The sequence below is a fragment of the Bison bison genome, unplaced genomic scaffold (assembly GCF_000754665.1).
Source record: "Bison bison bison isolate TAMUID 2011002044 unplaced genomic scaffold, Bison_UMD1.0 scf7180017864349, whole genome shotgun sequence".
Classification (NCBI taxonomy): domain Eukaryota; kingdom Metazoa; phylum Chordata; class Mammalia; order Artiodactyla; family Bovidae; genus Bison; species Bison bison.
The window spans coordinates 1,727,776-1,742,560 of NW_011494921.1; the positions used below are offsets into that span (position 1 = coordinate 1,727,776).

Consider the following 14,785-nt stretch of genomic DNA (forward strand, 5'->3'; position numbering starts at 1 on the left):
CATGGTCAATAAAGCAGAAGTAAATGTTTTTCTGGAACTCTCTTGCTTTTGCGATGATCCAACAGATGTTAGCAATTTGATCTCTGGTTCCTCTGCCTTTGCTAAAACCAGCTTGAACATCTGGAAGTTCATGGTTCACGTATTGCTGAAGCCTGGCTTGGAGAATTGTGAGCATTACTAGTGTGTGAGATGAGTGCAATTGTGCGGTAGTTTGAACATTCTTTGGCATTGCCTTTCTTTGGGATTGGAATGAAAACTGACCTTTTCCAGTCCTGTGGCCACTGCTGAGTTTTCCAAATTTGCTGGCATATTGAGTGCAGCGCTTTCACAGCATCATCTTTCAGGATTTGAAATAGCTCCACTGGAATTCCATCACCTCCACTAGCTTTGTTCGTAGTGATGCTTTCTAAGGCCCACTTGACTTCACATTTCAGGATGTCTGGCTCTAGGTGAGTGATCACACCATCGTGATTATCTGGGTTGTGAAGATCTTTTTTGTACAGTTCTTCTGTGTATTCTTGCCACCTCTTCTTAATATCTTCTGCTTCTGTTAGGTCCATACCATTTCTGTCCTTTATTGAGACCATCTTTGCATGAAATGTTCCCTTGGTATCTCTCATTTTCTTGACGAGATCTGTAGTCTTTCCCATTCTGTTGTTTTCCTCTATTTCTTTGCATTGATCTCTGAGGAAGGCTTTCTTATCTCTCCTTGCTTTGGAACTTCTTTGGAACTCTGCATTCAAATGGTATATCTTTCCTTTTCTCCTTTGTTTTCGCTTCTCTTCTTTTCACAGGTATTTGTAAGGCCTCCCCAGACAGCCATTCTGCTTTTTTGCATGTCTTTTTTTTGTAGATGGTCTTGCTCCCTGTCTCCTGTACAATGTCACAAACCTCCATCCATAATTCTTCAGGCACTCTGTCTATCAGATCTAGTCCCTTAAATTTATTTAGTACAGCGAAAAACTAAATACACAGTTTTAGTATTTAAGTATTTAATACAACTGAATTCAAAGGGAGAGAACTGAGGCAAAGAAGGCAAAGTGTGACTTTGTAAATGTCTTCTCTTTGACCTTTAAACCCTTAAAAGTCACTGACATTTCCCCGGAATGTTATACTGACCCACTCAATTTGCGCACATTGAACTCAGCAAGTCCCTTTCCTCCTGGCGACCTCTAGCTGCTCCTCCTGTTTTTTCATCTGACCCAGTGCAGAAGCTCAAGTCCACCCATCCCTCATTGGTGTTTCCACTTGCTGAATGTCACCAGTGTCATCTTTCTGTCCACGTCTCAATCACCACCACAGCCCACTATTATCATTCATCTTCAGCGGACCCTTAGCTGACCTCCCTGCTTGTACTCCTGTCCTCCGAGAATTGTTATGTACGCAACGGATAGTGCAGCCTTTAGACCTTCCAGGGGCTTCTTGTCCCAGCGAGGACCAGTTCTGCAGCCCTGACTGTGGCCCTATGGTCCGCCCTGCACCTCTCGTCCTCGTTTCCCGCAGCCCTTTGCGCGCACTCCGCTTCCGGCTGCGCGCTCGCTGTTCCTTGGGCGCCATGCACGGTTCTGTCGCACGCCTTTTGTAGGTCCGCGCTCGGTCCGCACGCCCTTTGTAGGTCCGCGCTAGGTCTCCCGGTAGTGTTCCTGCTCATTCGGTTTCGTGGTCCGCTCCGCTCATCCACGTCTCTGCTTAAATGTCTCCTCCTCGTAGATATTCGTCCAGTCAATCCACTTCTCTTCTTAACATTTAACACTACCTGACCTTGTATTGTTATTGCAAACGTTCTATTTATTATTTGTCTCCCTGAGTTAGATGGTAAGCTCTGGTCAACTGATGTATTACCAGCAATAAGCACAGTGACTGGCATGCCATAGAAACTGAAAACTCATCTGCTGAATTAGTGGTAGAAGTTACTAGCATAAGGTAAAACTGGAAATGGCTGCTACCGCACATTGTGACATTTCTTTTAGACACCAGGCTGACTTAAGGTCTTCAACCTTCCGATTCCCTAGAGCACTGAAAAAACGTGGCCCACGAAAAATTAAACTTGGTAGAAAGAACACCAAATAACACTGTAAAAAGGTAAAACCACCCAGAGTAAAATCTGTAACACAAGCATCATAAGGGATCCTTGTAACAATGGCAACACTTTGTGTGTTGCCAGCACCAGTGGCAGTGTCCAGGTTGTGATATTGTCCTGGAGCTTTGAGAGACTCACCAGTAGGGAAACCGGGCAGAGAGTGCAACAGCTCAGTTCAGTTCAGTCGCTCAGTCGTGTCCAGCTCTTTGCAACCACATGAACGGCAGCACGCCAGGCCTCCCTGTCCATCACCAACTCCCGGAGTCCACCCAAACCCATGTCCATTGAGTCGGTGATGCCATCCAATCATCTCATCCTCTGTCATCCCCTTCTCCTCCCCTCTTCAATCTTTCCCAGCATCAGAGTCTTTTCAAATGAGTCAGCCCTTCTCATCATGTGGGCAAAGTATTAGAGTTTTAGCCTTCAACATCAGTCCTTCCAATGAATACCCAGGACTGATCTCCTTTAGGATGGACTGGTTGGATCTCCTTGCAGTCCAAGGGACTCTCAAGAATCTTGGAGAAGAAGAGGGTACATGGGCTCCCTCTATATCATTTCTGAAATTACATGTATATCTGTAATTATCTTATATAAAAAGCTTAATAAAAAATCAAAATTCATGTCCCTTTCATATACTTAAAATAAATATTCAAAATGTTAAGTAACATTTTTGAAGTCCAGCCCATCACTGTGGGACAGGAGTCCATGATAATGTGAAAAGAGCTTTTGTCAAATGTATTTTCAGAAGCAGAAATACTAATACCAGAATGTTAGGTCATTTGATTATTCTAATTTTGGTATTAACATGCTTTTAAAATGTGCCCGCTGTGTTACATGTATCCTTTATTTATTTTTTTCCAGTCTTTTCCTCATGGTTATCAACATATCAGACATCATGGCTTTGGTAAGACATTACTGGATATTCAATATAAATAAGATTGAGAAGCTAAACAAGTTAATTTAATCAAACGAAATATGAGTGCATGTCTGTATATGAACTCTTTAGATACTGAGTTATAAGTGCTGGTGTAAGTTACACATAAATTACTTTCTTTTTATTATTATTTTTTTGACTTTCAATGCAGTACAAATGCTCTTCTTAGGGTGTCAAAAATCATCTAACTTGATTTATCAGAACCTGTATCTTATACATGGTCTTCTATGGTGCATTGTATTAACTTCCATAGGAAGGTAACATGAAGAGCTAGCTTTAGAGTCAGGTGATACATCATTTTCCTACTTGAAATGTTGATTTTTAATGTTTTAGTCAGATTGAAAAAGGAAAAAGAGTGGAGTGAAGGAAGGGAAATAGGAAAGAGGATAATATTGTCAAGACCACAGCTCTAATAACGAGTTCTAGAGAGGGACAGGTAGCTGGGCCTCTTATATGTAGTGTATGAACAGATAGTGGAGAAGGCAATGGCACCCACTCCAGTACTCTTGCTTGGAGAATCCCATGGATGCAGGAGCCTGGTGGGCTGCAGTCCATGGGGTCGCAAAGAGTCGGACACGACTGAGCGACGTCACTTTCACTTTTCACTTTCATGCATTGGAGAAGGAAATGGCAGCCCATTCCAGTGTTCTTGCCTGGAGAATCCCAGGGATGGGGGAGTCTGGTGGGCTGCCGTCTATGGGGTCGCACAGAATCAGACACAACTGAAGTGACTTAGCATAGCATAGCATAGCATGAGCAGATAGACCCTATTTTACACCTACAAGTCCAGGAGGTTCCCCTCACTACCCTCACATCTGATCATTCACTGAATGGACTCAGAGCATTCACTGAAGACTGTTAATATTCACAAGTGTGACTTGTTACAGGGAGAAGCGTTAGTTGCTCAGTCGTGTCCGACTCTTTGCAACCCCATGGACTGTAGCCCACCAAGCTCCCCTGTCCATGGGAATTCTTCAGGCAAGAGTACTGGAGTGGGTAGTCATTCCCTTCTCCAGGGGATCTTCCCGACCCGGGGATCGAACCCAGGTCTTTCGCGCTGCAGGCAGATTCTTTACCATCTGGGCCAGCAGGGAAGGCCGTTACAGTGGAAGGAGCAGATGCAGATGAGCAAAAGGGAGATGTGCTGAGGGCGGAGCCCAACAGGGTCCTGTGGTGGAGCGCTGGCCGCCCGCCCCGTGGAGCGGGGACAGCAGGGCTCCCCCGCGTTGACAGCGACAGCACTCGGCAGAGCCGCGACGGCCAGACTTTTTACTGGGCTCAGTCACGTTCCCACGGCTGTCTTTCATCTCCAGCCGTTCTGGAGGTGGAGCTGATAACACACGACCCAGAGCCCTGAACATAAATGACCGTATAAGACCGTCCAGTGGCTGAGGTCCCCGAGGCAAAAGGCTCCTGTCAGGCAGGACCTGCTGACGCCCCGTTGTCGCTGACGGCCACAGCCGCCCTCTCTTTAGAGAAGGGTCCCTCTTCGCTAGTCACCTTTGTGTGCTGGAGGTGACGAGGCTGTTAGGACAGCTTCCCAAATCAGAGTCCTCGTCACTTGGCTCCGAGGAGAGCACTTTTATGCTGTATTGAACTGGATGTATTCCTGACATGGACCTCACATAACGTCGGGACGATTGGGCTTTCACGTGTGCTCACAGAGTGGCAGAAAGGCAGAGACATGTTAACAGAAGGGAATTTAAATGCTGTGGTTAATTTTGTGTGAAGAATCAGACTGCTGAGCTCAGCTTGGAGAGCTGCGTGCGGGCAAAGCACTGCTTGTGCCCGGCGCCGTGCATCTCCTCTGCCCTTGTTTCCTGGACTCGGCCTGGCCGTGGGCTCCTGATGCTCATAGTTACCCCCTCTGTCAGATCACGCTCCTCTGCTGACCTCCCCAGCCTCCCCTTCACCTCTTACTTGTCGCTTAGACGTTTAGAGTTCTTGCTGGGACAGCCTTCCCTGGCTGGGGTCCGCCCTAGTTGGAGTCTGCCCCCTTCCTCTGAGCTCCTGTCCTCGCCTGTACTTCCAGTGACAACACTCATCTCACATCCACACACACCCAGCACACACACCTGATCATTGACTGAATCAGGCACTGGATTATAAAGCTCCTGAAAGAGTTTATCTTCAGGATAAGCGCTGTTGGGAACACCTGCTGATGATTAGACACTGGCTTCTGCTCGCGGAGCCTCTGTGTCACTAGTCACTTTGCTGACGGTGCCGCCTTCTCTCTAGCTGTGCACAGGGTCACCTTTGTGCTCATGTCACTCAATGGAGATGCTGTTTCTGCTTTTAGGCTGTTGCTCATTTTAGTCCAAGCGAAAATTTCAATAAAAGGCGAATTCTTATTGATTCTAGTCAGATAGCGGTTCTGAGGGAAATCTGAAAGACACAGTCCTAAAGCGACGTTGTTTTTAGCCTGACTCTGTGTAGCCTTTGTGTTTAATGGGCCTGTATCTTGTTTTGTTTTACAGCATTTTTTCTTCTTGATCAAAGATTATGGCAGCTGGCTTGATATTGGAACAAGGTATAGTATGCATTCACTGTGTATAGTATAGAATATCTATATATGGTGTAGAATTCTTAAGACTGTACTTAAAAAAAGAAGTAACTTGTATCGCAATCTCTCAAGAAGTAACTTGATTCTTGAAGCAAATAAGCGTCGCAAGCAGCAGTGACTTTTGGCGTTTAGAGGTGAGACCCGTCCCTCCAGTTCTTGCGTCAGCACGTTACCAGCTGTTCTCCTGGGACGCTGCGAAAGCAGGCGGGGTCTGAGAGGAACGCAGGGCAGCAGGCAGGTGCGAGGAGAGCTGCTGGAATCTGGGCTTTCAGGGGGGCTCACTCCGGTGTCTGCTTTCCCCTCATCTCTCTGTCTGGACGACAGTGCACGCTTCAGGTTGCAACGTGAACTTTCTGCTGCGGTTTACATTTCAGATGGTCACCATACGCCTCCTGGAATCTTCAGTGTGGGGACATTTTAACACGGGATCCCTGTAACATCATTACTTCAAGTATAATCTGAACAAAAAGTCAGTATCCTCCTTATTGTCATTTGAACATCAAGGATGGCCACAGTCTGTTAAATTTCTTTTCTTTGAGGGGAAGAAAGTGAGGTTGATTCTTTTACCGGTCTGTTTTCAAATGCAGTCAGAGATAGAATACATTTCTATAGGCGAATTTTATTTCTTTAGTCAGTACTTGTTCAGCCAGGGATTGTGCGGCTTGGACGAGCCCCCGGCTCCCGGTCCTCCCCTCGGTCCCCGCCTCTGAGGCCGCTCGGCGTGTCCGCCTGGTGTCTGCGGCCCGTCTGCCTCCCCCCGCAGTCAGCCGCCGGGAGTCTCTCCCTCCCGGTGCGCCCGGCACAGAGAGGGGGCACCGTAGGCCGTTGGTTTGGTCTCGTGAGCCTCTTAAGCCTGCAGCTTAGGGAAGTCCGAATGTGTCCTCCTCACCACCCTCTGACCCCAGACTGGCCAGGCAGGTAGTGGTCAGAGCAGGGCTTTAACCCAGACTTCCTGGGGTTGATCTGTTTCTCCCAGTCCAGCTGTGAGCCTGTCAGCAGCTGACTTGACGTGTCTAATCGTCTGTCTCTTGGAGTCGTTTTGAGTGAATTAACCCATGTAAAGCATTTAGCACAGTGCCTGGCATCACGTTCCCTCCAGTAAGTGGAAACCACTGTTATTGACATCACCCTGCAGTTGTGTCTCTTTATCTTTCTGACTGTTTCTTGTGTTGACACCCCTCTCCTTACTCGCTTCATAGTTTAAGTTTAGATACAGATCAGAATTTTGTTTGGAAAATATCCTGACAAAAGGTAACATTTTGATATGTGAGACTTCATATCTTATTTTTAATTGTAGCCAGATATACATAATACTGGAGAGGGAAATGGCAGCCCACTCCAGTATTCTTGCCTGGGAATTCCCACGGATGGAGGAGCCTGGTGGGCTACAGCCCACGGGGTCGCAAAGAGTCGGACACGCCTGAGGACAGCAGGCACATTCGTAGTATAAAGTTTACCACCTTCGCCCTTGTTAAGTGCAGACTCCAGTAGCACTAAGTGCATTCACGTTGTTATCCAGCTGTCATTAACGTCCACTCCATACCTGTTTCCTCTTGCAAACAACTCACTTCTTCACCTCCACCAGCCCTGGCAGCCATCCCCCTGTTTTTTGGTGGGAGGGACCTATATTGGTTTTGGCCCTTGGGAAGTGCCAAAGAATGAAGAGGACGTACTTCTCACGTGAAGACTACTGCTGCTGCTAAGTCACTTCACTCGTGTCCGACTCTGTGTGACCCCATAGACGGCAGCCCATCAGGCTCCCTCGTCCCTGGGATTCTCCAGGCAAGAACACTGGAGTGGGTTGCCATTTCCTTCTCCAATGCATGAAAGTGAAAAGTGAAAGTGAAGTCGCTCAGTCGTGTCCGACTCCTAGCGACCCCATGGACTGCAGCCCACCAGGCTCCTCTAACCATGGGATTTTCCAGGCAAGAGTACTGGAGTGGGTGCCATTGCCTTCTCCTCACGTGAAGACAGGCATTGTTAACTTCTTCACAGCATCATGAATTTATGTTACACAAACTAAAGATCTGGTTTTCTCTAATTAGCTTGAGGTTTATCTTTACATGGCAGGTTTTTTCCTTCAAAGTACACATTTCACTGTTATTGTCAGTAATAACAAGCATAAAACACAAAGCATTTTTAAATATCCATGGTCTCAATTCAACCAGGCAGCACCAGTGAATTGCTGGGGATGAGAAGCACATTCTGGAGCTCTTGGGGAGCTTAAGGGTGGAGGCAACCAGGTGAGAGCAGAGCTGTGGGATCCAAAGAACATTCGGGAAAGAAGGTCACCGAGATGTCACAGGGAGAGCGAGTAGGGAAAGACGTGAAGATGTGCATGGGGCTAAGCAGCAGCCACTGATGAGCTTGGCCAGGGGCGGCTCAGGGCTGATTTAACACTTATGTCTGCACTGAATCAGATTCATTGATGTCTGGGTGAGGACTGCAAGCCAAAGATAATCATTTTTCTCCTCTCTGCCGACTTTTCAATGAAATAACAAACCCAGCCAAAATGAAAGAGAATAGAAAAACGATCATCAGCAAATGCAAGTTCAACAGATTTCTGGAAGATGGATAATCCGAGAGAGGAAGCAGCAGCCCAGAGCCTCTTAGCAGTCCTGCCGAAGGCCGGGCACCCTGACGGCTCAGACAGTCGGACAGTGACGGGGCGCGTAGGAATGAGGAGGGGGGCCGGGGGTGACCTGACCATCTCTGTGTCCAGTGATGGAGCTGGCAGTCTGCCCACACCTCTGCTTCCCCCATCCCCGTGCAGAAAGGATCTCACTCTCGGGAGCACCTGAGGACAGCTGCAAAGAGACAGGGCGACCGCTGCGTCCAGGTGCTTCCCACTCCTGGGAAACCTGTCTCCACTCAAACGCTTGGAGCTCCCTCTGCCCCCGGCCCAAAGGACGGAGACAGGCCCCTCTCCTGCTCATCCCAAAACACGACCTAGCGATTTTTATTACACACCCACAACTTACTGGCAACTGCCCTATTTGGGAGGTAGACTTAGAGAAAAACAAGACTTTCTTAAAAACCTAAATAAGCGCCACCCTCTAATTGATATTTTGAATTGTACAGCAATTCTATGCCGAGCCGTCTACCCAAGAGAAGGGAAAAATAGGTCCACAGAAAGGCTTGTATGGGAATTTTCATAGTAGCTTTGTGGCTCAGATGGTAAAGAATCTGCCTGCAATGCAGGGGACCCTAGTTGGATCCCTGGGTCAGGAGGATCCCCTAGAGAAGGGAATGGCAACCAACTCCAGTATCATTGCCTGGAGAGTTCCATGGACAGAGAAGCTTGGTGGGCCACGTAGTTCATGGGGTTGTAAAGAGTCGGGCACAACTGAGTGACTAACACTTTATTAATAATCAAAATCTGGAAACCTCCCAGATGTTTATCAGCACTTGAATGGTAAACAAATTATGCTCTATGCATAAAATAGAAAACTTCTTATTAATAAAAAGAAATGAATGACTGATGAACTCAACTACATGGATGAATTTCAGATATTTTACAATGAGTGAAAGAAACCTGGTGCATTAAGAGTACATATTGTAGTATTCCATTTATGTAAAATTCTAGGACAGACGGAAGTAGTCTACAGTCAGAGAAAACCGATCAGTGGCTGTCTGGGCCTGGGAATTACGGTGAGCATGACTGTGAATGCGTGTGTGGGAACCTTGGAGTGATGGAAGTGTTCCGTGTCTTGAGTGTGCTGACAGATACATGGGTGAATCATTTGTCAGTATGCATTTAACTGGATACTTAAAATGGTTTCATTTTCTTGTTTATAAATTATACCTCAAAGTTGATTCATAAGGAAAAACAGAACTAAAATAATTGCCTAAAATTGACATGAGTAGGGTATGGTATAAGTCAACCAAATCCTCCTTCTCTCCTAGCAGGAACTTAGTAAGTGATGTTTTAAATTGATGCATCAGTAGAGCAACATTAAGATACTGATTCATGCCACGGAGGCAACCACCAGCAGGTCTAAAACAGGAGGAGGTTAGAGTAGTTGCTTGAGAAGTGAGCAAGAGGAACGAGGCTGTCGCTTTTCAGTGGAGTCTTTCTCCATTATTTTGCTGTTTTAGTACTGCATGTATGACTCATAAAAATGAAGGGAAAAGGCGTAAGTGGAATGGGAGGTCAGGAGGTAGTTCTCAGTCTCGACCACTCTCTTAAGCTTGCTTGGAAAGGGGAGGAGAAGGAGGGCAGTAACCACCTGGGAAAACCCAACCTCCTTTTGAGACTTTGTTAGCGTTTCGTTTCACTCATGAGCAGGTGTGAGGGATGATATCCCAGTTGGAAGGCATGAACCTCCCAAGATCTGATTGAAAGTACAAGTGTTAGCCTCTCAGTCATGTCTGATTCTCTGAGACCCCATGGACTCTAAGCACCAGGCTCCTCTCTCCATGGGATTTCCCAGGGAGGAACGCTGGTGTGGGTAGCCACTCCTTCTCCAGGGGATCATCCCGACCCAGGGATTGAACCCAAGTCTCCTGAATTGCAGGCGGGTTCTTTACCACCTGAGCCCCCAGGGAAGCCTCTGTCTAAGTTGGAGCCCAGCATGCAGGCCCAAATAGAACAAGCTTGTTTCCAGAGCAGGGTAGTGACCCGTCCGCACAAGTCAGAACCAGGCTGCGTGTTGCAGCAGAATCACACCAGCCATTGGGTATTCGAGCTGTGGGCTTAGAGACAGACAGGCAGCTAGCTCAGAGGGCAGAGGTCCGTCTGTGCTCTGGAAAAGGCAGAGCGAAACGGAGGCTCACACTTGGGTGGGAGGCCCAGGACGCTGGGCACAGGCTCCCCTGTCACAGCTCTGCCAATGCTGGTATCACCACCGTGTTTACAGGGTCCTCGGGTGTGTTAGTTCACGTGATCTTTATCTTGGCGCTGTGACATAGACATTGTTTTCCACAGCAAGATATGCTCACTGCCTCATTTTACCCCGAGGACCTTGTGGCCCTGAAAGCCTGCAACTCGCTCGCATCACGGAGCCTGGGAAGAGTTGAACAGGTCAGGCAGCAGCTCTTGGGTCTCACGGCTGTGTATCCCCACTGTCCTTCACTGCGTCTCCCTGGAGAGAATTGCCCCAAGTCCTTGTTTTGTAATTCTGATAACCTATTCGGAAAAGTGGCTTTGTGTCTAATACTATATTTGTGATTGTTGCAAACTTTTGAATAATATAAATTTAGGATCTACAGGAGAAAGAGATACTGATTAGAAGGGAGTGAGCCAAGAGTTAGGGCGTCTTCAGCCAGAAAAGAACTGTTTGGGGCCAGGAGCCTTTGTTAAAGGTACAGAGCAGAGTCATTTCCTGGAAGAGAAAACGCTGAGACACAGGGAGTGAGGCAGGAGGTGGCTTTCTGCTAGGAGAGGCTGTCGCGGGGCAGACAGGGTGCCAACAGTTGCCACATACCCGGGCACACACCGCCAACCAAATGGCTGGCACAGTGGCTTCTTGTTTATGTCAGAAGAGGCAGCAGATAGTGAGGCTCACATCCCTGTTTGAGAGGAAAACCTTCTACATAGAGAAGGCTCTCTTTCTAGGGGAGTTGAAAGAGTTAAAGACACGCCACAGTATCGCGGTGACCCTGAAATTCTGAGGCTTTGCGTATGCTCTAGAAGGACTTCTGCTGGGGCTACAGAGTCAAGAGCAAATTCAGGAACACTGTGATGAAGCAAGATACCTCTAAGCAAGGCCCCGAACAGGAAGTCTCCTGAGCTTCGCCACCTTTGCCGACCTTGGTTACCTTCTACTCAGTATTCCACTTGAGATTTCTTTTCAGCATTGGATCCCAGAATTCAGGACCTTTTCCCCCTTTACCGACTGGCTTAGTCTTCCCTGCTTTCATTCAACGAGTACTTACTGAGCAAGGACTCCTGGCCTGTCTGTCCAGTTACAGGCGTCCCAGCCTCGTGCTCACACCCGTCTGCTGGCAGTGCCTCGTGGACCCTTCAACGAGTACTTACTGAGCAAGGACTCCTGGCCTGTCTGTCCAGTTACGGGCGTCCCAGCCTCCTGCTCACACCCGTCTGCTGGCAGTGCCTCGTGGACCCTTCAGCGAGTACTTACTGAGCAAGGACTCCTGGCCTGTCTGTCCAGTTACAGGCGTCCCAGCCTCCTGCTCACACCCGTCTGCTGGCAGTGCCTCGTGGACCCTTCAACGAGTACTTACTGAGCAAGGACTCCTGGCCTGTCTGTCCAGTTACGGGCGTCCCAGCCTCGTGCTCACACCCGTCTCCCGGCAGTGCCTCGTGGACCCTGTTCCTTTCAACACGGTTGTTCCCGTCTCCTTTCTGTCACCCGCAGTCTTTCGTCTAAGACTTAATTGGCAGAATGTTCCCCTCAACACACACCCCGCAAATTACCTTATTTTCTTCCTCTCATAATATACTGTTTCATCAAAAAAAAAAAGGAAGGAAGAAAAGGTGAGGGCTGTGGAGGAGGCAGGAAAAAAGGGAGGGAGGGAAAGAGAGAGGGGAAGGAAAAGAAGCCCCTTTTGAGCATCTTGTTTTCCATCTCCTGGCATCAGCCTCAGCCCTTAATCCACTCTGGAAGTCCTGTATTCTTTGTCCCAAAGCTACTTTCTCTCTTTCCCAGACTTTAATGTTGCTTATTTAAAGATAGTCACCATTGTTCTCTGGAAAATTCTGGAGTGTCTTTCTTTAGAAATGTTCAGTACAACTGGTTTAAGGAATTTGATGCAATCACCCTTCTAGGGTCCCTGAAACTTCCCAGAAACCATTTAGAGGATTGCATTGTTTTGCCATAGAAAAAAACTTATACCCAAACCTAGGGGAAAGCCAGATTAAATTAAGTAGCAAGTGAGGAAAGTGAAATATTACTGATTATTGAGAAAGGTATTAAATTGATATAATGTGTATATTAGTAGCTCAGTAATGTCTGACTCTTTGCAACCCCCATGGGCTGTAGCCCTCCAGGCTCCTCTTTCCATGGGATTCTCCAGGCAAGAATATTGGAGTGGGTTGCCGTTCGCTTCTCCAGGGGATCTTCCTGACCTAGGGGTCGAGCCCAGGTCTCCTGCACTGGCAGGCGGATTCTTACCACTGAGTATTTAAATGTCACTTACTGTACACAGTGTATTTGGAGTTGTACATGTTATTTCATTACTTTCATGGCAATGATATGAGGAAAGTATAATTATTTCTGTCTTAGAGGAGGAAACCAGCTCTGAAAGACTTTAGCAATAACATGGCATACCGAGGTTCCATTGTTTGTATGTGTATACATTTAATATACAGATCATTTCTTGAGAAGAAATTATGTACTGAGCACTGTGTATACATTTAATATACAGATCATTTCTTGAGAAGAAATTATGTACTGAGCACTCTCACCATCCATAAAGCATTCCCAGATGTTATCAAGGACCCAAGACAAATGGCATTGCCTCCTCCAGACTTGGTGATGCCCCACCTCTAGAGACAGATGACTGCATCAGAGTGTTTTGTAGCGAATTCAGGCACTGAGTGTGAGATTCTGTGTAACTTATAACGGATATTCCAGCCCTGGAAGCATCTGGCCCCTGCTGTCAGGTTGTAAGACAAAATCACTGTGATATGAGGCAGCGTGTGGTTAAGGGCTTGGTGAGTACAGAGCAGAGGCCGCTTCGCTTCCAGCCTCGGTGACCGAGAACACGTTGTGCAGGGTCGGCATATGGGCTGAACCCCGAGTGAAGAGTGTAATTTCAGCTGGGAACTTAGGGGCTGGGGAAGATAGAATGGATGTGGGCAAAGCAGAGGGGTAAAAAGCCCGACGCCCTCGTATCTGCAGTGTGATCATTAGAATTTCAGAAACCATTGGTTTTGGATAAAGAAATTTCTAGCAAATAGCTTTTGAGAACCTTAATTTGGAGAACTTTGAATACAAAACTACAGTGTACATTCTGTTGGCAAACAAGTGAGGGGCCGTGTACTTTGCTTGTGCTGGAGCTGTAACATTGTAGATGTTGCTTACACAAGTGAATCATTGCCTAAGCGTTAGGAATCTTGACTGCCTCTTTCATGCAAGTGCATTCCATGGAGTGAACAGTGAGGCGGATGTGTGTCTGGAGACGAGGCACTGACCACACCCGCACCACCGGGGTGATGACAGCACTGTTCCCGGGGCTTCCTGGTGTCATGCCCCTAACGTTCAGGCTTCAATTCACTTTGACCCTCTGAAGTTCTTCTGTGCTCCCAGGCAGTTTTTTCCAGCTCCCTCTAAGGTCAGTCTTCCCAGGCTGCCGTGATGCTGCAGGGCCCCTCACCACGTCAGAGTACTTTGCAAAAATGCACTGTCAGCTTCTACTATCCTTTCCCTTGATAATTATAAAATTTGCCTAGAAAAAAATTATAGTAATATATATATAACATAAAAATCCCACCTTAATCATTTTAAAGTGTACAGTTCAGCTCAGTTCAGTTGCTCAGTCGTGTCTGACTCTTTGCAACCCCATGGGCTGCAGCACTCCAGGCCTCCCTGTCCATCACCAACTCCCAGAGTTCACTCAAACTCATGTCCATTGAGTCGGTGATGCCATCCAACCATCTCATCCTCTGTCGTACCCTTCTCCTCCTGCCCTCAATCTTTCCCAGCATCAGGGTCTTTTCCAATGAGTCAATTTTTCACATCAGGTGGCCAAAGTATTGGAGTTTCAACTTGAGCATCAGTCCTTCCAGTGAATATTCAGGACTGATCTCCTTTAGGATGGACTGGTTGGATCTCCTTGCAGTCCAAGAGACTCTCTAGAATCTTCTCCAACATCACAGTTAAAAGCATCAATTCTTCAGCGCTCAGCTTTGTTTATGGTCCAACTCTCACATCCATACATGACTACTGGAAAAACCATAGCTTTGACTAGATGGACCTTTGTTGGCAAGTAATGTTTCTGCTTTTTAATATGCTGTCTAGGTTAGTCATAACTTTTTTTCCAAGGAGCAATCATCTTTTAATTTCATGGCTGCAATCACCATCTGCAGTGATTTTGGAGCCCAGAAAGATAGTCTGTCACTGTTTCCCCATCTATTTGCCATGAAGTGATGGGACCGGATGCCATGATCTTTGTTTTCTGAATGTTGAGCTTTAAGCCAATTTTTTCACTCTCCTCTTTCACTTTCATCAAGAGGCTTTTTATTTCCTCTTCACTTTTCTGCCATAAGGGTGGTGTCATCTGCATATCTGAGGTTATTGCTGTG

General features: G+C 47.1%; 1 protein-coding gene across 4 annotated transcripts in view; it reads left to right on the plus strand.

Annotated features, from left to right (window-relative positions):
* PIGN (phosphatidylinositol glycan anchor biosynthesis, class N) overlaps positions 1-14,785 on the plus strand; it is a 106,540-nt gene that overhangs the window by 76,763 nt on the left and 14,992 nt on the right. For all 4 annotated transcript variants that reach the window (XM_010854749.1, XM_010854750.1, XM_010854751.1 and 1 more), the window contains 2 exons: positions 2,942-2,984; positions 5,492-5,544. In XM_010854749.1, coding sequence (XP_010853051.1) covers positions 2,942-2,984; positions 5,492-5,544 — 96 coding nt within the window. The remainder of the gene's footprint in view (positions 1-2,941; positions 2,985-5,491; positions 5,545-14,785) is intronic.